Source organism: Saccopteryx leptura, chromosome 13, assembly GCF_036850995.1.
Source record: "Saccopteryx leptura isolate mSacLep1 chromosome 13, mSacLep1_pri_phased_curated, whole genome shotgun sequence".
NCBI lineage: Eukaryota > Metazoa > Chordata > Mammalia > Chiroptera > Emballonuridae > Saccopteryx > Saccopteryx leptura.
Genome location: NC_089515.1, coordinates 32,694,916 through 32,719,086, shown reverse-complemented (window position 1 = coordinate 32,719,086; position 24,171 = coordinate 32,694,916). Strand labels below are relative to the sequence as shown.

Genomic DNA, 24,171 nt, shown 5'->3' with positions numbered 1-24,171 from the left:
GCACATCTGGGAGGGCAGTCGATGAACAACTGGGGTAACTATAATAATTATTTTTCTTTTTTTTTTCTTTCTTTGTCCATTTTAAGATTGATGAAGAATTGGTAACAAATTCTGGGAAATTCTTAATTTTGGATCGAATGCTGCCAGAACTAAAAACCAGAGGTCACAAGGTGGTACTTTTGAGATTTTTTTTTATTGTTCAGTTATTTTATTAATCAGTATAGACACTAAAATATATTTAATTTTCAGGTGCTGATTTTTTCACAAATGACAAGAATGTTGGACATTTTGATGGATTACTGCCACTTCAGAAATTTCAACTTTAGCAGACTTGATGGATCCATGTCTTATTCAAAGAGAGAGAAAAATGTAAGACTACTTACCTCAAACATACTAAATACTTTTTTGTAACTCTTAATTTCTGAAGTAATGTTTAAAATATACTGTCAAATTGAGATACAAAAGACCAAAAACATAAGTATGTGATTTAGTAAGATGCTTTCAAATTATAAAGTATATTGGCCCTGGCCGGGTAGCTCAGTTGGAAGTGTGATCCCCATGTGGCAAGGTTCGGGCTCATTCCTCAGTGGGGCCACGTAGAGGAACCAAGCAATGACTACATAATTGGGTGAAATAGTAGATAGATGTGTTTCTCTCTCCCTCCATCTCTGTAAAAAATCAGTTTAAAAATTTATAGTATTTCCTGACCAGGTGGTGGCTCAGTGGATAGAGCATCGGACTGGGATGGAGAGGACCCAGGTTTGAGACCCTGAGGTTGCCAGCTTGAGCACGGGCTCATCTGGTTTGAGCAAAAGCCCACTAGCTTGGACCCAAGGTCACTGGCTCTAGCAAGGGGTTACTCCGTCTGCTGAAGGCCCACGGTCAAAGCACATATGAGAAAGCAATCAATGAACAACTAAGGCATTGATTTTCAACTTTTTTTGAGCCCTGGCACATTTTTTACATTTACAAAATCCTGGGGCACACCACCTACCAAAATGACACTCTAACACATTACATATAGTTAATAATATAGTTTCTAAATGTATTTATACTCACTTAGTGTGAAACCTGGGCCTGTTTCGGTGAACACAAAAGGGATATCCTAGCAGGAATGGTAGACACACGCGAAGCTCTTCCTCAACAGTCTCTCTCTGTTTTTAGTTTTTATCGCAGTCAAGCTTGAGAAGCTCAGCTCACATAGATACGTGGTTGAAAATGGGAGCAATGTCAAAATAGCTTTGTTGGCCAGAATGGGGAACTCCTTGGCAACATAACCAAAAACTGTCCAAAGGAAGATCAGCAAACTTTAGCTTTAAAGTTAGATAACATTGTGATGCATTGTATATCACCCTCTGCGGGGGTCTCTTTTAAAAAGAAAAAGGTCAAATATCTATATACACCATCAGGATAGACATAACCAGCTGAGGCTGTAGCTTCATCTAGTGGTGGCAACATTGACCTCCAGTACTGAACAGGATTAGAAATCGGGACCATGGGGAGGAGTAGCAGCTTCAACTACTCGCCGCGGCCACACAATGACAAGTGCCAAGTGCGTGACAGCCCAAGCGGGGACCTTCCTGGGTGTGGATGAGAGGCGGCCTACTATTGGTTCATCGCTAGTGGTCGGGATGAATCCTAGAAGGTGATTGGTCAGTGAGCATTCCCTGTGCCTCCACTCTTCCTGTGGCTGATAGCTGGAGGGATTGTGAGGGGAATCTTTATGTTCGGATGGAGGCGGTGGGCCATATAAATAGCCTCCGCGGGCCGTAGTTTGGGGACCCATGTTTAATTTCCCCACAGCACCACTTGACCATGTCTCGCGGCACACTGGTTGAAAAATACTGAACTAAGGTGTCAAAAACGAAAAACTGATGATGCTTCTCATCTCTCTCTGTCCCTATCTATCCCTCTCTCTGACTCTGTCTCTGTAAAAAAAAAAAAAATTATAATGTTATCTTATGGCACAACCAGACTTAATATCCTACGCAAACACCAGTTTAATAACCATACTAAGAAAATAGGATTTCCCCCACTTCATTTTGGCTCTTTCTTCCACTTCCAACATTTTACTATGAAAATTTCAGTAATAGCAGTTGAAAGAATTTTATAGTAATCACCTGTAAATCCTCCTAGAACCTGTCATTAAAACTTTACTATTCCTTTTTTATCGCATACCAGTGACACAGCATCACAGCATCAGTCCATTACTGTATCCAATCAATATCCAGTCCTCTTAGTATATTTCAGAAATTATTGATGATACTCCCTTCTTTCTGATTACTTTAGCATATTTTGTCTTTCGGGATAATATTTAGATATCCTAAAGGGAATAAAGTTTTATATTTGCTGAGTTTTGATGAATACATATGTGTGGGTGTGACCCAAACTATCAAGATACAGAGCATTACCCACCAGCTTGAAGAATTTCCTCTGCTACCTCAGAATCACCCACCTTTCCTGGGTAGCCACTTGTTTTTTGTTGTTGTTATTGATTGAGTTTCCAGAGAGAGGAGAGGGGAGCATCGAGAAGTACTAATTGATAGTTGCTTCACTTTAGTTCTTTGCCTGCTTGTTGGTTGTAGTATATGCATGCCCAGGGTTTTGACCAGTGACCTCAGCAGTCCAGGTCAACACTGTCCACTGTGCCACCACAGGCCATGCCCGCTTGGTGTTTTTTAATCACCTAGGTATTTTTTGTTGTTTGTTTTGTTTGCTAGAGAGAAAGAGGTAGAGACAAAGACAGCGGAAGGGAGAGAGGTGAGAAGCATGAACTCGTAGTTGTGGCACTTTGGTTATTCATCCATTCATTGCTTTCTCATATCTGCCTTGACTGGGGTATCCAGCTGAGCCAGCGACCCCTTGCTCAAGCCAGTGACCACGGGGTCATGTCTGATCCCATGCTCAAGCTGACAACCTCGGGGTTTTGAACCTGAGTCCTAAGCATCCCAGGGTGACATCATTCACTGTTCCATGGCCTGGTCAGGCTTAATTTTTTAGAGAGGATGGCCTAGATATTTTTTATTAGTATTTTTATACTATTTTCTAATATTATATTAATCTCCATTAAAGTTCCCTTTTGATGTTATTTTTTTTTTCTTAAGGTTTTATTTATTGATTTATAGAGAGGAGAGAAAGAAAGAGAAAGGGGGGGGAGGAGCCAGAAGCATCAAACCTTAGTAGTAGTTGCTTCTTGTGTGTGCCTTGACCGGGGATGCCCAGGGATCTGAACCAGCAATGTCAGCATTCCAGAGTGATTCTTTTTTTGTTTTTGTTTTTTTTGTGACAGAGACAGAGGGGCAGATAGGGACAGACAGGAAGGGAGAGAGATGAAAATCATCAATTCTTTGTTAAGGCACCTTAGTTCATTGATAGCTTTGTCATATGTGCCTTGACCCGGGGGATTACAGTGGACCAAGTGACCTCTTGCTCAAGTTGGTGAGCTTTGCTCAAATCCAATGAGCCCGTGCTTAAGCGGCGACCTCGGGGTCTTGAACCTGGGTCGTCTGTGTCCCAGTCTGACGCTCTATCCACTGCACAACCGCCTGGTCAGGCTCAGGCTTTTTTTTTTTTTTTTTTTAAACAGAAACAGAGTCAGAGGGATAGACAGGGACAAGCAGACAGGAATGGAGAGATGAAAAGCATCAATCATTAGTTTTTTGTTGCGCGTTGCAACACCTTAGTTGTTCATTGATTGCATCCTCCTATGTGCCTTGACCTTGGGCCTTCAGCAGACCAAGTAACCCCTTGCTCGAGCCAGCGACCTTGGGTCCAAGCTGGTGAGCTTTTGCTCAAACCAGATGAGCCCGTGCTCAAGCTGACGACCTCAGGGTCTCAAACCTGGGTCTTCGGCATCCCAGTCCAAAGCTCTATCCACTGCGCCACCACCTGGTCAGGCTCAGGCATTTTTTAAAATTTATTTATTTATTTTAGAGAAAGAGGAGAGAGAAAGGGGGAGAAGCAGGACATATCAACTCATATATGTACCTTGAACAGGCAAACCCAGGGTTTTGAACTGGTGACCTCAGAGGTTAAAAATAAAATTTTAAGAAGAAAAAAATATGATCTCTTTTTTTGGTTCAAGCTTCCTTATCTTTCCCATGGTTATGTTTATGACAGTGAAACAATACAGATTAAAATGGCAAAGAGATGAGTTCCATAGGTGAAGTCGAGAAACGAGATGTGCGTTTGCAGTGGAGTCACCACAGAAGCACACTTAGTTACCCAGCTGGTTTGTAGTAACACATGTGAAGTGAGGCAGGGAAGCTCAGGGTTTTACTGAGGGTCATCAGGTAGGCGTGGAGCAGCGGTGACTGCCTGAGCAGTGCTGTCTCAAGCTCCTCTGAAGGTCGGATCAATACTGTGTCGCAGGGCCCCCGTTTTTTTGGCCACATCCTGGGACATAGGCACACATGTGATATTTTTTGTATTGTGAGAGGTAAGTCTTTGGCAATTTTCTCTTTTCAGAAAATTGGCCTTTTTCAACTTTTATGGCTTCTGGGGATTTCAGTATTTCTTTACGTCCTGTCAGAAGTCCTGTGACTGCTAGAGAATGCACACCCGGTTGAAGATTGCTGGGCTTCTCTCTGTAAACTGTGGCTTCCCCCTGACCTGCCTTCCTTTCCTGGTGAACACACGGTTATGAGACTGCTGCACCCCATCCACGTTCTAGGCGGGAAGTCTTAATTCCTGTGCTCACACCCTGTTTGCTTTTAGATGCTCAGCTTCAACACAGATCCAGATGTGTTTATCTTCTTAGTGAGTACACGAGCTGGCGGCCTGGGCATTAATTTGACTGCGGCAGATACAGTTATCATTTATGATAGTGATTGGGTAAGTTGTAAGTATAATATGCTGATTATCATTACATTCTGAACTTTTAATCTTTCATCATATGCTTTGCAATTTCATTCATCTATTTTGAAAAGGTGTCCATTTTAAGTAGAAACAATTTTCAGTTATATTCTGTGTGTAAGGTTTGAACTTGTTTTATCAGTGAAGCCGCTCTAGAAGTCTCAATTGAGTTAGGATGCTATTTTGAAAGTTTTTGATTAGATATCTCACACACACACACACACACACATATCCCACACATAGTGTAAGTTTAGATCATTTCAACCTTAAAGTAACCTTCAGTGTTATTTTTCCATTTTATTTTCAGAACCCCCAGTCTGATCTTCAGGCCCAGGATAGATGTCATAGAATTGGTCAGACAAAGCCAGTTGTTGTTTATCGTCTTGTTACAGCAAACACTATTGACCAGAAAATTGTAGAAAGAGCAGCTGCTAAAAGAAAACTTGAAAAGTTGATCATCCACAAAAGTAAATATCAGGTTCTAGTACTTTTTGCTTTGGTTGTCTGTTGTGTATTGTGCTTTTTTGTTGTTTTTTTCATTGTTTTTTAGTGAGAGTGAGAGACAGACTGGAAGGGAGAGATGAGAAGCATCAACTCATAGTTGCTGTGCCTTAGTGGTTCATTACTTGCTTTCTTATATGTGCCTTGACCGGGGAGCTCCAGCTGAACCAGAGACCCCATGCTCAATCCAGCGACCTCAGGTTTCGAACCTGGGTCCTCAGCATCCCAGGCTGACACTATCCACTGTGACACTGCCTGGTCAAGCTGAATTTTTGTTACTTTTAATTTCTTTGTAAAAGAAATTAGGCTAGGCTAGATTAGTGCAGGATTTATTAAATTGGCAGTGGTAAATTTGCAGATATAAAATTTCATAGTGCCTATCTGAAATATGTCACAGGGATGTGAAATGATGTAAATGCTTTTCTTGATAAGAAATTTTCCTGTGAAGATGTAAGAAAACTTCAAAGCCTTTTTTTTTACAATTTCAATATATTAAGTTCTAGAATGTTAAACGTATACTAAAGTAGCACTTGAAAATCAGTTTACTTAGTTGAACCACTAGTTCAAAAAATATTTTAACTCTGCAGTGTCCACTTTTCATCACATATTTAAAAAATATATAGTATTTTTTAATCTAGAAGAGATTATAAGGAGTAAGGAAAATCAAGTGGGTTAGGCATTGTTGGCATTTTCTCTGAATTCCTTGAAGTTTTCCTTTTGTTCATTCACTGTAAACTTATATCATTATTTGGATAATGACTTGATGTCTGGCTACATTAAGAACAGTGTAATACCTGACCTTTGGTAGTTCAGTGGATAAAGTGTTAATTTTGAATGCTGAAATCACAGGTTCAAAACCCCAGACTTGCCCGATAAAGGCACATGAGAAGCCCACTCCTTCCCCCCTTTCTCTACTCTTCTCTCTCTAAAAATCAATAAATGAAACTTTTTAAAATCTTTAAAAATAAAAAGTATAAAATCTGTTTTGAAGCCTAGAGAAATGGGAACACCATCATGTTGAAAACTGATATCAATTTATTTTATGCTACTTTTCTACTTCAAGTAAATTAAGTCCTTAATGTTGATAGGTTCTGCAGTTTGAAGCAAAACGTGTGTATGCGTGTGTGTAAACCAGTTTTACTGTATACTATTTACTATAAACAATAGTTATGTTCCTATGACATCTGATCAACATTACGATAAAACAACCTTCACGAACTGCTATACTTTTTCCACTGTTCCTGATTTTGAGGGAAATATGGATTAGGAGTTTTTTTGTTTTGTTTGTTTTGTTTTTGTGACAGAGGGAGAGGGACAAACAGGAAGGGAGAGAGATGGGAAGCATCAATTCTTTTTTGTGGCTCCTTGTTGCAGCTCCTAGAATGGCTCTGAATGCAACAGAGTGACGCCCCAGATAGGCATGTCAGGTGGATCCCGGTCGGGCGCATGCGGGAGTCTGTCTGACTGCCTCCCTGTTTCCAACTTCAGAAAAATACCAAGAATAAATAAATAAATAAATAAATGTAAATAAAATACATACAGATTCTAAGTGTACAGTGAAGAATTTTGACATATGTATATCATGTAGCAATCTTCTCGACCAAAATCACAAACATTTCCATTGTTCAGTTAAGTTTTCCCCTTCATCTTTTGTCTGTATCCTTTTTAGTCTAGCTACTTTTTCTCACCATAGTGTTTTGAAATTATCTGTGTATTAGAAGTTCAGTGGTTTTTTTTGTTTTTTAATAAATAAATAGTTTGTTGACCATTCTTCTCTTCATTTATGTTTAAATTATTTCCAGATTTTGACTCTTATCAATAAGCTGTGCTTAGGATAGGTATATGTTTCACTTAGGAAACTACCAAGCTTTTCCCTAGTGTAGACATTCCATTTTATTTTATACTCTTATCAGCAAAGTTTGAGGATTTCAGAATTGCTTTTCTTCTATACTAGCATTTGGTTTTATCTGTCCTTTTCAGTGTAAGCAATTCTAATGGCTTTGTATTGTATTTTGATTTTAAAAATTTGAATTTCTTGAAAACTTTCTAGATCATTTCAAAGGTGGTCGATCTGGATTAAATCCATCTAAGAACTTCTTAGACCCTAAGGAATTACTGGAGTTGTTAAAATCTAGAGATTATGAGAGGTAAGGTGTTTTATTTTTTAAATTTAGGAAAACATAATTCATGGTTTTGATTTACCATAGAGTTCTGAATGTTTTGCTTTCTATTGTAGGGAAGTAAAAGGATCCAGAGAGAAGGTCATTAGTGACGAAGATCTAGAGTTGTTGTTAGATCGAAGTGATCTCATAGGTAAATATCTCTCCTTTTATTTTCATGGAAACATAAGTAGAGAGAATAGTGTAAGTATAGTTTACTCATCTACAGTACACAACATTTAACCAATCTTCTTTCATTTTTATTTTGTATTGTCAGAATCTTAAAATGATGACATTTTACCCATCTTTCTCATACATCCTTTACTAAGAACATGTTTTCAAACAGCCGTTATGTAATTATTACATTTAAGAGAATTGGCACTAATATCCATTCCATATCCAGATTTTCCCAGTTGCCTTAAGTCTTTTTAGAGTTCGAATCAGAATCGAAATTTTATTATATTCCCCACGCCCCCTCCCCTTTTTTGTGTTTTTTTCTGAAGTTAGAAGCAGGGAGGCAATCAGACTCTGGCATGCGGACCAACCGGATCCCCTAGGCATGCCCACCAGGGGGCGATGCTCTGTCCATCTATGGCCTTGCTCCTTTGCTATAGGAGCCAGTCTAGCACCTGAGGCAGAGGCCATGGAGCTGTCCTCAGCACCCAGGCCAACTTTGCTCCCATGAAGCCTTGGCTGCGGGAGGGGAAGAGAGAGAGAGAAAGGAAAGGGGGGAAGGGTGAAGAAGCAGATGGGTGCTTCTCCTGTGTGCCCTGGCCGGGAATTAAACCTGGGACTCCCGCACGCCAGGCTGATGCTCTACCACTGAGCCAACCTACCAGGGCCTGTTCCCCCTTTTTTTTAATAATACTCTCCTCCCTTTTTTTAATGCCATTGATTTGTTGCAGAAAACTGTTTGTTCTATAAAGTGACCTACATTCTAAAAAGAACTAATTTCTGCCTCCCACTCCCTTTTGTTGTCCTTTGACTTGTTCCTCAGTGTGTTTCTTTTCTGATAAAGTGGTAAGTAAATAGCTTCTGTGAATAGCTCTATAGGCATAATTATATCCAGGTTCATATCTTAGGAATACTGCTTTCTTTTCGTATTTTAAATCATAAGTGCAGGCAAGTAATATCTTGGTTTCTTATTTTTAGTATGCTAAGATTGATTAGCAGATACATGTTGATCTTTTTTATTAATTGAGAGGAGGGGAAGCAGAAAGACTCCCACATATGCCATCTCCAGGATCCACCTGGCAAGCCCTCTATGGGGTGATGCCCTGCTCTACAACCAAGCTATTTTTAGCTCCTGAGCAGGAGGCCAGAGAGCCATCCTCAGTTCCTGGTGCCAACTCTTTACAACTGAGACATGACTGCAGATGGGAGGGAGAAGGGAGAGAAGTGGAGAGGCAGATGGTTTCTTCTCCTGTGAGCCCTGACCTGGTATCGAACCCAGGACATCACAGGCCTGGCTGACACTGTCAGTGGTACTGGCCAGGGCCAGCAGGCTGATCTTACTATAGTTTCCTATCACCCTTCTGTTTAACCTGATGATTTTAGCATTCACTGATGATGATTGTTTTGAAACTTGACTTGCTTAAGGATTAGAAAGCTGATTATTATTTTTTTTTTTACCATTTCTTTATTGTCTAGAATTACTTATTCAGAACTTTTCCTTCATGGCAGCTCTGTTTCCACCGAGGTTATAGGTTCAATCCCCCGTCAGGGCACTTACAAGAATCAACCAATGTATGCCTAAATAAATAGAACGACAAATAGATGTTTCTCTTTCTCTTTTTTCTGTCCCTTCATCTATCCTGAAAAACAATTTTTTAAAAAAGGAAGTCTTTAAAAAACACTTTGTTTACTCAATCTATTCATGTGAGGCAGGACAAATTGCCTTTTTTTTTTTTTTTTTTTTTTACAATTTTTAGAATAATGATCCCTATAGTGGTGTTCACAAATGTAATATTTAAATCTCATCATCTCCTAATCATTTTATAATATATTGTTGGTGTCTGTGTTTTTGATTGTTTATGTGGATTATATCTGTTTGGTAGAAATACTCTATAATGATGTGCTACTGGCCAGCTTTTCCAAACTCTTTGTTCAGCAATATTATATTGGTATCTTGATTTGTTGTTGATAGGAATATTTGAGACCGTGGAAACAGGCGAAATCTATTACCCAGAGCCCTTAGGGGCAAGGTAGTAGAAATAATTGTGAAACATTCATCAGCAAACTTGTGTAGTTTCATGATATCTTTTGTTTTAAATATCTCTTTTTGAGATTGTGTTTGTCTTATTATGAGTAGAAAGAATTATTTACATATTCTAGAATAAGTCCTTTAATCAGATATGTTTTGTAACTATTTTTTACCAGTCTGTGGCTTCATCTTTGTACTTTATTAATAAGTGCCTTTTCAAGGGCAAAAGTTTTTAATTTGAATGTACTTCTGTTTACCTTTTTTCTATGTAATCTCTTGATTTTGGTATTGTGTTAATGTAATCTTTGCTGAATCCAAGGCCATGATGTTTTCTTTAAGAGGTAGTAGTTTATCCTGACCAGGTGGTGGCGCAGTGGATAGAGCATCAGACTGGGATGCAGAGAACAGAGGGTGGAAATCCCGAGGTTGCTGACTTGAATGCGGCTCATCTGGTTTGAGCAAAGCTCACCAGCTTGAACTCAAGGTTGCTGGCGTGAACAAGGGGTCACTCGCACTGCTGGAGTCCCATGGTCAAGGCACATATGAGAAAGCAGTCAATGAACAACTCATTTGCTGCAACAAAGAATTGAAGCTTCTCATCTCTCTCTCTTCCTGTCTGTCCCTCTCTCTGTCTCTGTCACACACACATACACACACACACAAAGAGGTATAGTTTAAACTCTTACATTTGAGTTTTATGTTTATTTTCATTTTATTTGTATATTTATATTAGGTAATGAGGCATATTTTCAACAGTAATATTTTTAAAATCTGTTTTTATTTTTATATGCATTTTAATATTCAGATAGTTCATGAAAATACATGAGAAAGAAATACCATTATGGGAAAACCTTAAATATATTATGAAATAAAAATTAGAGGAATATAAGTTATGAAAGGATAATGTAACATTTCAAAATCATAATTCACATTAACTGAATAAAAGAGAATAATAATACTGAAAACCCACTTGATACAACATCATAATCACCCTCAATGTTTTAAAACAGGCATAGATAAGAATGTTCTTTCCCTAATAAAATGCATTCATCTATGAAACTACTACCAAAATTAACATTCAAGGGCAACAACTCATAGTATTGTATAGTATACATAAAATCTCTTAACTAATGCTATCAAAAATAGATTGGAGGAATAAGAATAGAAAGTTCAAATTGCTTATATTGTCAGATGGTTTAATTATTTGTAGAAAGTCTGAGAAAATATAGAAGTTTTTAGAATAGAATTTTAAGAAGGTTGCTTAGAAATTAATATGTGTGTCCACAATAATGGTTTAGAAAATAAGATCTTAAAATAGCTACAAAACTAACATGAGTAGAATGAAATATCACAATTTCTTTAAGGCCGTATAGAAGAATATGAACAGAATGGCTGAATAAACGTACATATTTAACCAAATTCATGGAAATGAATGTTAAATATTAAAAAATAAGTCAATTTTTCTCGTTTTGATCTCATTAAAATCCAATATGGCTTTTTAAAGAACTATGGACAGGCTGTCTTAAACTTTTTATGAAAGAATAAAGGAATAAAAGCCAAGAAAATTCTGAAGAGAACAAAATAGAACATACCAGGTATTAAGTAAGACTTAATTAAAAAGTCATAAAAATGGAGAATTAGCATATGTTAAATTAATTGGTATGGGAAATCTAGAAACTCAACCACACTCCTTTGGAAAATTAAAAAATGACAGAAATAGCATTTTCAACTTAGAAGAGTGGAAGTGCTTCTTATTTAGTGTGTAATGCGGGGACAGTTTATAAAAATCAGCCTAGGGGCCTGGCCTGTGGTGGCATAGTGGATAAAGCGTCAACCTGGACTGCTGATTGAAGAGAGGGAGAGGAGAGAATGAGAAGCATCAGCTTGTTCTACTTAGTAGTTCCATTTAGTTGTACACTCATTGGTTGCTTCTTGCATTACCCTAATCCGGGTTCAAATCTGTGACCTCAGCTTGCCGTGAATGGCAGTCTATTCATTATGCCATCTGGCCAGCGTCTGAAAGCAAAACTTTTTACTTTTTTTTTTTTTTTTGAGCAAGAGAGAGATGAGAAGAATCAATCTGTAGTAGTTGTGGCATTTTAGTTGTTCATTGATTGCTGTTTCAAACGTGCCTTGACTGGGGCACCAGCTGAGCCAGTGACCTTGGATTTTTGAACCTGGGTTCTCAGTGTCCCAATTTGATATTCTATTCACTTTGCCACCACCTGGTCAGGCCAGAACGTTTTACTTAAAAGATAGAAAAGTATATGTATGACTTCATTTTAGGAGAAGATATCTTTACTAAGGTAACTCACAGACTAAACAAATAAATTGATAGCTTTTATTCCAATAATTTAAAGCCTTCTATAAAAGTAATACAATAAACAGCCTGACAAGGCAGTGGCACAGTGGGTAGAGTGTTGAACTGGGATGTGGAGGACCCGGGTTAGAAACACCGAGGTTGCTGGCCTGAGCAAGTGGTCACTTGGTCTGCTCTAGCCCCCAGTCATGCACATATGAGAAAGCAATCAATAAACAACTAAGGTGTCGCAACAAAGAATTCATGCTTCTCATCTCTATCCCTTCCTCCTGTCTTTCCCCTGTTTTCCCTGTCTCTGATTCTCTCTGTCTCTGTCAAAAAGAAAAGAGTAATTCAATAAACAGATAAGGGACAAACCACAAACATTTGTAACGCATAACAAATAGAAGATGTTTTTCATATGTAAATAAAACTGAACCTGACAAATGGACAACATGAGCAGGCAGTTAGTTAGCTGGGGAGGAGAAATAGCCATGGAACACTTGGAAAGATGCTTCGGCCTTCCAAGAAATCAGGGTGATGACATAGAATCAAACCAGTAGAGATTGACAGAAATATAAAAGATCACATTGGCAATGGGAATGTCATTTTAACCCTAACTATAATTGCACTTTTAATTTTTTTATTTTCTTTTGTATTTTTCTGAAGTTGGAAACGGGGAGGCAGTCAGACAGACTCCCGCCTGCGCCCTACTGGGATCCACCCGGCATACCCACCAGGGGGCGATGCTCCATTGCAACCAGAGCCATTCTAGCGCCTGAGGCAGAGGCCACAGAGCCATCCTCAGTGCCCAGGCAAACTTTGCTCCAGTGGAGCCTTGGCTGCAGGAGGGGAAGAGAGAGACAGAGAGGAAGGAGAGGGGGAGGGGTGGAGAAGCAGATGGGCACTTCTCCTGTGTGCCCTGGCCAGGAATCGAACCCAGGACTCCTTCATGCCAGGCTGACGCTCTACCACTGAGCCAACTGGCCAGGACCTGATTGCGCTTTTTAAAAAATACAGTTTTGAGAACACAGTTCAAATGGATATTGTTTATTTCTCTGTATCTGTGTATTTTAACTTTAGAAGAATTTTAATTGGCAAACTATTTTTGTGTGTACTCTGGAGGCCAGTTCCAGCTGTGGTAAGAGAATAATAAATTCTATTGCTTCTGTACTATTAGCTGTTAGTGACTAAGGAATAAAAGGCCCGTGTTTCTGTGGGTAGCTGACTCACATCTCGTAACATATTGGACATCTTTCTAAATACTCCTGTTTAGGTTCTTAACACTTAAAAAGTAACTAATTGTTTTAATATTTTTCTCTTAGATCAAATGACTGCATCAGGACCAATTAAAGAGAAGATGGGAATTTTCAAGATATTAGAAAACTCTGAAGATTCCAGTCCTGACTGCTTGTTTTAAATTGGAGATAAAGAATATCTTTTAATGATTCTTGTTTACATCTAGATTTACCTATACTGGTGTTAACATCCAGATTGTTCACTTTACTTTTTGATTATATCACTTCACAAAATGTAACATTGCAATATAATTATTAGTTTATGAGCCTTATTAAGAACAAAGAAGTGTTAAGTTTAAATTTACAGTTAATTTTTCATACTCAGTAGTATTTCTGGGTACAGCCTGATGTGTACTTAACCACTGCCAGATTTATACAGTCTTCCTGTGGAAGTTGAATGTCTTTCCCCCTCATTTCCCTTCATTAGCAGGACAGTGTGTGGGTTTTGGTACTTCATTTATGGAGTAGGCTTTTAATGGGGGAAAGATTGGGGTTGTGCTTTCTGTTAAAATAAGAAATTGTTTGATTTTAGGTTCTATTTGTATAAAATGGTTTACCAAATAAATGATGATTATAAGATAATCTTATTAATTTTTCTTTTTCCTAGAAAGAATGGCTCAAATGAAATAATAGCTAAAGTCTTTTTTTTTTTTTTTTTTTTTTGTATTTTTGTGAAGCTAGAAACGGGGAGAGACAGACTCCTGCATGTGCCCTACCAGGATCCACCCGGCATGCCCACCAGGGGGCGACGCTCTGCTGCGACCAGAGCCACTCTAGCACCTGGGGCAGAGGCCAAGGAGCCATCCCCAGCGCCCGGGCCATCTTTGCTCCAATGGAACCTCGGCTGCAGGAGGGGAAGAGAGAGACAGAGAGGAAGGAGAGGGGGAGGGGTGGAGAAGCAGATGGGTGCTTCTCCTGTGTGCCCTGGCCAGGAATCGAACCCAGGACTTCTGCACGCCAGGCCAGTGCTCTACCACTGAGCCAACCGGCCAGGGCCAATAGCTAAAGTCTTGACAGGCATTGTTTTTTTTCCTTTGTGACAGAGAGAGTCAGAGAGAGGGACAGATAGGGACACAGGAAGGGAAAGAGATGAGAAACATCAGTTCTTTATTGCAGCTTCTTAGTTGTTTATTGGTTGACTTCTAATATGTGCCTTGACTGGGGGGCCACAGCAGACCAGTGAGCCCTTGCTCAAGCCAGTGACCTTGGGCTCAAGCAGGTGAGCCTTGCTCAAATCAGATATGCCCATGTTAAAGCTGGTGACCTCAGGGTTTAAATGCTGGTACATCTATGTCCCAATTTGATGCTCTGTCCACTGCACCACTGCCTGGTCAGACGCTATTCATTATTTACCTGACTTGGTTTTATTTATTATTTATACATATGTCATATAAATATTCCAACTGAATATTGGGTTAATGCAGAGAAGGCTCTGCAATATACTGTAGGGTCTTTTTTTTTTCCTTTTTTATTTTTCTGAAGCTGCAAATGGGGAGAGACAGACAGACTCCCACATGCGCCCTAGTAGGATCCACCCGGCACGCCCACCAGGGGCGAAGCTCTGCCGCGACCAGAGCCACTCTAGCGCTTGGGGCAGAGGCCAAGGAGCCATCCCCAGTGCCCGGGCTGTCTTTGCTCCAATGGAGCCTTGGCTGTGGGAGGGGAAGAGAGAGACAGAGAGGAAGAAGGGGTGGGGGTGGAGAAGCAAATGGGCGCTTCTCCTATGTGCCCTGTCCGGGAATCAAACCCGGGTCCCCTGCACGCCAGGCCAACGCTCTACTGCTGAGCCAACCGGCCAGGGCCTACTGTAGGGTCTTAACAAGAGACCAGAAACTGGAAGTAGCAATATGTCATGCAAAACCAGTACAGAACGAGAAAGATGAGACCCTTAAATTTTACAATGGGGGTGAGCGTGGCAAGGAGGCATTAAAAACTACTAGAAAAAACAAGACCTAAGAATATAAATACTGCAAAATTCATGATAGAGGAACATAAAATGATAACAGTTTAAATCCAGTATATAATAGAGGGCTATGAAGAAGAGAACCGAATGCTCCCTGAACCATACATTTCTGTGTAGGATTTTCTTTCTTGGAAAAATGTTATTCTTGCCACCATGTGTGTTTAAATATAGATCAGATTATCTCAGCCTGGGGTTAATGGAACTGGAATTCAGAGGAAAAACCAGTTTGAGAGAACAAAGAAAAGAATAGACTGCAGAGCAGGTGTGTGTATGTTTTAACTGGAAATGTTTACCAATCATTGTTACTTGAATAGTCATCGGAACCTTGGTTGGTTGCTTAGTGGTTTTAAATTTTTCTTTAAGTCTTTCCTCTCACATTGTCCCAAATGAGCATGTAACGGTAGGTTCAGCTCTGTCCTCACATCTGTGACACCACCTCCCTTTCTGCCTTGCTCCTTGTTGATACTAACATGATGAGATCGGAAAAGGACTTGATAGTTACTACCACTGCATCTCTGTAAGCCGGCCAGTGTATCTGACCACGTATCCTATTGCTGTGGACAGAGCTGCTTTAGCTAGAACCAACAGAAGTACCTCATTTCTTTCTTTTACAGCAAACTCCTTCAAAAGTCTATTCACGTCTGTGTTTCTCCTCTTCTATTTTTTTTCTGGAACCCATTCCAGTCAGATTTTCATTCTTTGTTGATCTATTGGAATTGTTCTTACTTAGGTTTCCAGTTAGCTCTATGATCTCATTTCACTCGATATTTCAGCAGCATTTGTGTCCTGTTGTTTAATCTTTTCCAGCCTCTCATTTAATCTGTTTTGCTCACCAAATAAGAGCATGCTCAGTCACCTGGCCTGTGGCGGCACAGTGGATAGTGTCTGGAATGCTGATGTCACCAGTTCGACACTGGGCTTGCCCAGGCAGGCCACATACAAGCAAACAATGAACAACTAAAGTGAAGGAACTGTGGGTTGAGACTTCACCTCCTGTAAATGTCAATAAATAAAGAACATGTTTGGGACATGAAGGAGGAATAACGTTCCAAAGAAAGAACCAGGTGAACACTGAATACTCCATTTCCTAACAATTATAGGAAAAGTGAAAGACCTCACTGTGGATTCATTTATCAAGTACGTACTGGACAGAAAAGATGAGGGAAAACACCTGGATGCATTATAGATAGCATGAAAAGCAAAGAGAAGACCCTGGCCAGTTTCTCAGAGGTAGAGCATCAGCCCCGCATGTGGAAGTCCCGGTTTTCATAACCAGTTTTCACAAGCAGCCGTCTGCTTCTCCCCCCTTTCCCTTCTTTTTTTCTCTTTCCCTCTTGCAGCCATGGCTGGTATGAGCAATTTGGCCCTGGGCGCTGGGATGGCTGGGTGGGAGCAGCAGTCTCAGATTCGCAGAACATCGTGCCCTAGTGGGCCCCCCCAGTGGGCTTGCTGGGTGTATCCCCGGCAGGGCACATACCAGAGTGCCTCCCCTCTTCAAAAAGAAAAGCAAAGGGAAACCTAGAACTTTATATTCCTTTGTGGTTTTATATTTTTAATAAAGAGTTTATTGATTTTTAGGGAAAGGTGGAGGCGAGGAACGGGAAGCATAAATTTGTATGTGCCTTGAGGGCAAGCACAGGGTTTCAAACTGGTGACAGCATTCCAGGTTGGCATTTTATCTGCCACCACAGGTCAGACTAATTAGAAGTGATCGAAGCCCTGGCATGTTGGCTCAGTGGTAGAGCTTTGGCCCAGCATGTGGAAGTCCTCACATGACCACTATGGTCACTGGCTCGAACCCAAAAGTCGATGGCTTGAGTTAGGGGTGACTTGCTCTGCTGTAGCCCCTAGTCAAGGCACATATGTGAAAGCAATCAATGAACAACTAAGGTGCTACAACGAAGAATTCATGCTTCTCTCTCTCAGTCTGTCTGTCCTTATCTGTTCCTGTCTCCAACTCTGTCCAAAAAAAAAAAAGGTCGACCTGGAACTGATTTGAATGTCTGGGCTTCCCTGGCCAAGGCACATAACAAGAAGCAATCAATGAACAACTAAAGGGAAACAACTATGAGCTGATACTTCTTCCCCCACCCCCAACCTCTGTAAAATCAAATAAATTGTTTTTCAAAAACTTCAAGATTTTATTTACTGATTTTAGAGAGGTTGAGAATGGGAGGGGAGTAAGAAGCATCAACTCATAGTTGCTTCTTTATGTGCCTTGAACTGACAAGACCAGGGTTTTGAACTGGCAATGTCAGCAGCAATCAAGGTCGATGCTTTATCCACTGGGCCATCACTAGTCAGACAATAAATAAAACATTTTTAAAAATCACTGCTTATGCCTCACCTTTCAGGGCACAGTGGATAGAATGTCGACCCAAATGCAGTACTCACTGGTTTGGAACCGAGGTCACCGGCTTGAGCCCAAGGTCACTGGCTCAAGTTGCCAGTCACCATGAGAATAAAATACACAGCTAAAGTGGGCAACGAATTCATGCTTCTTCTCACTTTTCTCTCTCTCAAAAAAAGGAATAACTGATTAAAGTGGATCACAGAATACTGAATCATAGTACACATTCAGTAAATATCAGGGAGCTTGCTTGAGCTGAATGTTTGCTTGGAGAGAAGCGTACAAGACTCGGGATACAAGGTCCAGCCTCAACTCTACCACCTGCAGACACTGTCCTTAGTCTGAATATTACATTTCCAAGGCCCAGATTTCCTCATTCTCAAAATGGGAATAATTTTACTTTAGGTGAAGATAATTAGGAGCATCAGAAGGGATATGATGGATGTGAAAACTTTCTGCTAATTGTCAGAATCCTGTAAACATGAGGAATAAAACATTTTGTAACTGGAGTCTTGACAAATCTTATTTATTGCTAAAAGAGCTTAGAAATAACTACAGTAATCAAAGAATAAATATGATGGTACGTTTACAGAATATGTGTATAATCATTACTATTAGTGTTCTACCAATGTATATTACTTCAACATCTGGATCCTCATGACCACTGTATGTCCCTTGACGAGATCTGCACGTTTTGCTGGTTTGTACTGTGGGTCCGTTCAGTAAAAGTTCCTATCTTCCATCCTCCACAGAACCCATACCTGTGGTTCTGTCTAAAAATCTCCCTCCCTGCCCAATAAAGTCAATTAAAAAATGTATTATGCCAATAGAAGACATTGTTCATTAAAATGCAAATGAATTTAGATTAAAGGGATGAAGATCAAAGGGCTTTTTAATTTTAATTTTTTTGGCCAGGAGTTCTGAATCTTAGAGACCCAAATAAATTCTGGACATTTTATTTCCTGATTTGATTGAAACAACAATACTGGATTGGACACTAATAATGTAATGCTGGTGGTTGAGGCCGGGCAGGTTCACATTGGATTTGGGCAGACGGTAGAGGAGCTGTGGACCCAGGAAGCATTGGGCCATTCCTGCTTAATAGAGTCTTGCAACAGCAGATGAGCAAACAGGCAGGAAAAACTGGTTCTAATGGACTCAGGCAAACGACCAGCAAAATCACGCCTCACAGTGGTGGGCAGGCAATCTCAATTCACAATCCACCCTGAGAGCAACCACCCCACAGCCTTACAGAGACTATACACGTGTGGCACTGCTCATGCACTAATCAGGCAAAGTATAAACTAGCAAGCTTAACACAGCTGTTTCCCCAACAGGCCACCCCTTTAGGGTTGCTCACCTCACAATCTACATGACAGGTATCTTCCACGATGGTCCCTGTGTGAGGAGTGAGGTACATTACGTGAACAGACCATAGATAGCAACAGCACAAGTTATACATTAATTACAAAGGTGCTCTTTACAATGTCTTCCTGAGCCCTCTGCCCAGGGTGTTAACTGGAGGCCCATCTCTAGCCCCCTACCCCATGGTATGTGGGGGGCCTGTATAGTCCAGGGTTGTGTCCATTGAAGAAAGTGTCCTATTTCCCATAAGTTCTGCCACATGGCCTAGCCCATAGATCCACTGGTTAATGTGCCAAGTAGCAATCCAAAGGGTCAGTCAATGATAGCTCAGTTGTTGGTGCAAATCACCAGAGATGAAAGTTCATTATAGGCAAGTAGCCATACAGCTCTTTCTACCCATTGGCTGCTTTGGCCTGTGCCTGTGTCCATCCAAATAGTCTCAGTGGCCAGATGGTAGGCTATGGCCATTCATGTGGCAGGTTGGCCACTGGTAGAACCATCAGTATACCAGGCATCCTCAGGGATGGGCAGCTGCCCCTTCTGGAACTGGCTCCTGATCGCCAGCTGCACCGGACTCTAAGGCCACATAGTGGCTGGACCCAAGACTTCCTGCAGTTCTGGCCTCAAGGGGCTGGTGCTAAGAGCACAGTGTTGTTGCAAGTATGAACCCCACTTGGCCAGGGTGGAGGTTTGGGCCATACCACTACGTGGTTTGGTTGCCCAGTTTCATCCATCCTACAACAGGGTATGTTGTCTTGACCATAACTGAGTTGTGGTTGTAATACTCTCAGTGGCCAGGAGGGCAGCATACACAGCTGCCAACTGTTTCTCCACTAATGAGTAAGGGACTTCAGTGCCTTTTCACAGTTGGGACCAAAACCCAATAGGTTGCCATAAGCACTGTCTATTGCCACAAGCCCCTTCCAAACCCCTCAGAGGTTACATGAACATCCAGCTCACAGGGCCTGGAAGGATCAAACACATTCAAGGCCTGTGCTACCTTGACAGCTCTCTTAGCTGCTGCAGGCACACCTATTATCTTCTAATACCAACACCTGCTGCACATTAGAAGTGGATCAGTGGACTGCCAATTTCACATGGGCTCTCCAGTCCCCTGACCATCGGCCCATCCCCATTGGACTGGTCCCTAGGCCTTCCCCCTGTTCAAACTAGAATAATGGGTGTTGGGGGTCTTCCTCTCCCTCAGTTGCTCCATTATATAATCTTGTAACTGTGCCACCTGCACACCAATCATTTTATTGGTAGCTGCTGGGGCCATTCATCTCAGCAGCTGGAAACTCTGTTCTGGTTTAAACTGCCGCCAAAGCTCCAAAATAACTTGATTTGACTTGCCATCTAATTTCTCCCTATCTCCCTCGGCTGCAATCAAATCTACCCACATCTGTGTTCAGGTAACCTTTACAGGCCCATTTCTCTTGTTAATTGTGGGGGGGGGGGGGCTGTGCACTGATGGGATGCCCACATAGGGGCCCAAGATAGCCACTAGTGACCCAAAAAGGGCTGACAGGGCACCACAGAGAATAAGAGCCCTCATCTCTGCCATAAACACTTCCTCATCTGGCCCACAGGACCTCAGGTTGAACACATTCTTCATACCCAGTTCCTGGAAGACTTGCTGTAGCTCCGCATAAGACTGCCACTGACTCACTGCTCTTGGCAAGTCTCGAACATTCTGCCAGACTCTACGAATGGCAACCATCACCCATTCTAATAAGGCGTGGTTTCCTTGGCTGTCATGGCAGTTCTTTTTTTTTTTTTTTTTTTTTTTCATTTTTCTGAAGCTGGAAACAGGGAGAGACAGTCAGACAGACTCCCGCATGCGCCCGACCGGGATCCACCCGGCACGCCCACCAGGGGCGACGCTCTGCCCACCAGGGGGCGATGCTCTGCCCCTCTGGGGCGTCTCCATGTTGCGACCAGAGCCACTTTAGCGCCTGAGGCAGAGGCCACAGCCCCAGCGCCCGGGCCATCTTTGCTCCAATGGAGCCTTGGCTGCGGGAGGGGAAGAGAGAGACAGAGAGGAAAGCGCGGCGGAGGGGTGGAGAAGCAAATGGGTGCTTCTCCTGTGTGCCCTGGCCGGGAATCGAACCCGGGTCCTCCGCACGCTAGGCCGACGCTCTACCGCTGAGCCATCCGGCCAGGGCAGTCATGGCAGTTCTAAAGACACTGCCTCGAGGAGGAGTGCATGGTAATGGCGGCCAATTTCTCCATCTCTGTTCTGGAGAGCATGATGCCATTCACCCCTATGTCCCACAATGTCAGTAGCCAGTCTGCCAGGGGCTCAGTGGGTTTCTGCCTGAATTGAGCCCCCAACTCCAGCAGCTCTACCTGCATTAGGGCAGACACCACATGGTGCTCAACTACCTGCGGAAGGGGTTGTGCCTGCAGCTGAGACACTCTTGGTTGCTGGGTTTTTACCTTCTGGGTAACGACCGGCCAGGCTCTGAGTCTGCAGGCAGCAGTTTCATCCCAAACGTCCTCCTCAGAAGAGTCAGAAACAACTACAACTGCTGACTCGGGGCCACTCCACCTGCAGGGATGCAGCTCCTTTTCCAGCACCTACTTTAGTTCCTGCGGCTGCCGGCTCTTGGCCTGAAGCTAAAGCTCAAGCTCTTGATCCTGCAGTTGTTCCTCTAACAACTATCGCACCAAAGTTCAGATTCTAGGGCAAACTGGAGCTCACTCACTCTTAATTCCTTCTCCAGTGATTGTTTCCACTCCAGACGTCACTGGTGCTCAGCCTGCCTCTCACACTGCAGCTCTCGAACCCTGTCGGTTTCCTTCTCCACCAACTGTTGCAGTTCCTGCTGCTGCTGTTGGCACTCGGTCTGCAGCTCACCCTGGAGGTCTCAAAACCAGGTGACCTCTCACACAGAGCTTTCAATTTCTTCTCAGATAGGTGTAAAAAACACCCAGCCCTCAGTTCCCAAAAGGAGCCACGGGGTACAGCCACTCCTCTATGCCACCCCTCAAGGTTGTTGGTGGCTCCATACCAATTTAATACAATTCCTGCCCACTACGCCAGATTTAATGCTGGTGGATGAGGCCAGGCAGGTTCACATTGGACTCAGGCAGATGGTAGAGAAATTGCATTGGGTCATTCTGTTTAACAGTCTCACAATGGTGGAGGAGCAAACAGGCAGAGGAAAACCACTTCTCACGGGCTCAGGGAAAGAAACAGCAAAATTGCCCCTCACAGTGGTGGGCAGGCATTCGCAAACCACCATCTCCCCTGAGGGCAGCACCCCTAGCCTTACACAGACTATACAGACGTGGCACTGACTCATGCTCACACACTAATCAGGCCAAGTACAAGCAAACAAGGCTAACACAGCTGTTTTCCCAACAAATATAAAACTTTCTGAAACTTTTAGCCTAGTGGAAAGTCTTTTGTCTCTTTATTGAATGTGTCAGGATTGCATAACTAGTCACGCCATGGCTGAAACTGGTTTGTAAATCCAGAAGGCCAAACTTAGAAGGAGCTTCTCTTGTTGAGGCAGAACCTGCAGATCTGGGCCCTTAGCTGGAGTTACAGACACACCTGATTTCAGATGTATCAAGAGAGGGTGTGGCTGCATTGTATGTGGACATGTGTCCACTTGGGTTCAGGATCCTGTGGACCTGTGTGTAAAATCAAAAGCAGCTGTTCAGGTAGACAGTGCTTGAAGCAACAATAGCTGCATTTTGCAAATGTGTGAGAATTTCCCCATCAGAATCCTGACTTCAGTTGTGGGTCTGTGGACTCCTCCTGGGCCCTCTGCCTGGGGCTCAGCCCTAGGCTTGCTTTCGCTGCCACACTCCCAGCCTGAGCCACTTTGTATCTGACTGGATGAGGGGGCTGGCTTATGGGTTCTAGGTCATCGGGTGAGCTAAGCCCTTGCCCTGAGCCTGGGAGGAAGGGAGGCTCCCCACCCCTGAAGCAGAGTCCTATTTCTCACACTACCCTCTGACTCTTCCCATGCTCTCTGGACAAACCCCAATCACTGTAACCTAAAACCTCAGTTCCCAAACCTACCTGTGTGGGGCCTAAGAGGATGCTGCAGGGTGCCGTTGAGTATGTATGCCCTTTCTCATCTCCCTTTCCTCCCACTGGAAACTTGTGGCAGCAGAACTGCATGACAGTTCCTTGAGTTCCTTTTAAGTCCCATTTGCCTCAGCCCCAGTGGCCCAGACAGGGGACGTGCCAGCCTTCAACTCTGGTCTGGGCAGCCCTGGGAACCATGTCTCAGTTGTCCCTGATGCCAAGGGGAGACACCAAGGGATTGGTGGCCAGTGCTCTCGAGCACACAGCTGCGGGCACTCCCCCCGGGCAGGGCACAGAGCAGCATCAACCCTGGGACTTCCAGGTTTTAGAGAAGCCACCAGGCCAGCCCAGCTGAGGTGGGCTTGGTCTGACTCAAGTCCTGAGAAAGCAATTGCCTGCTATGAGGGACCTGGGGTCAGTCTCCTGGGAGCAGCTGTGAAGTTAGTTGGACTGGGCTTTGGGGAGCAGGATAACCAGACTCCCGTCTGACCAGGGTGAGATGCCCAGCTCACATCTCTTCTCCCACTGGATATGGGGCTACAAGTCCAAGCTGCAGCCTAGTCCTCCACCCCAGTACTTCATGAAAGGTGCCGCCTTATTAGATTTGATCGACCTGACCTCCAGCAGAGCATCCCAGAAGATCACAGACTTATAGGGCACAAGGGACAATTTTTCAGGGCAAGTTCCTGGTTTTCTAAATGAAACTAATCAAAAAATACATTGAATGTACACCTGAAACTAATATAAATGACATGAGATTGTATATCAAGTATTCTTAAATTTAAAATATATTTATATTTAAAAAGTAAAATAAAAAAACCTGACCTGTGGTTGCACAGCGGACTGAGCATCTATCTGGAACACTGAAGTCACTGATTTGAAACCTTAGGCTGCCTGGTCAAGGCACGTAGAAGAAATCAGTGAACTAAAATGAAGCAACTATGAGTTTGTGCTCCTTTCTCTCTCTCTTTGCCTCTCCCCGCTCTAAGAATCAATAAAATAAAATAAAATAAAAAATAAAATAAAATCTCCCTCCCTTGTGCATCATCATTCCATTATTTCTGACAATGACAGGCGAATAAAGCAACAGAAGCAGCTGTGTCCGGTGGTGACTGAGAGGTGACTGTTTTTTCA

General features: G+C 42.4%; 1 protein-coding gene across 1 annotated transcript in view; it reads left to right on the top strand.

Annotated features, from left to right (window-relative positions):
* The window catches only part of HELLS (helicase, lymphoid specific), a 45,077-nt gene extending 31,168 nt beyond the window's left edge, over positions 1-13,909 (top strand). Inside the window, exons 16-22 of the mRNA XM_066355362.1 lie at positions 87-170; positions 250-369; positions 4,717-4,833; positions 5,162-5,321; positions 7,406-7,502; positions 7,592-7,668; positions 13,342-13,909. Coding sequence (XP_066211459.1) covers positions 87-170; positions 250-369; positions 4,717-4,833; positions 5,162-5,321; positions 7,406-7,502; positions 7,592-7,668; positions 13,342-13,436 — 750 coding nt within the window. The 3' untranslated portion in view covers positions 13,437-13,909. The remainder of the gene's footprint in view (positions 1-86; positions 171-249; positions 370-4,716; positions 4,834-5,161; positions 5,322-7,405; positions 7,503-7,591; positions 7,669-13,341) is intronic.
* Positions 13,910-24,171: the final 10,262 nt, after the last annotated feature.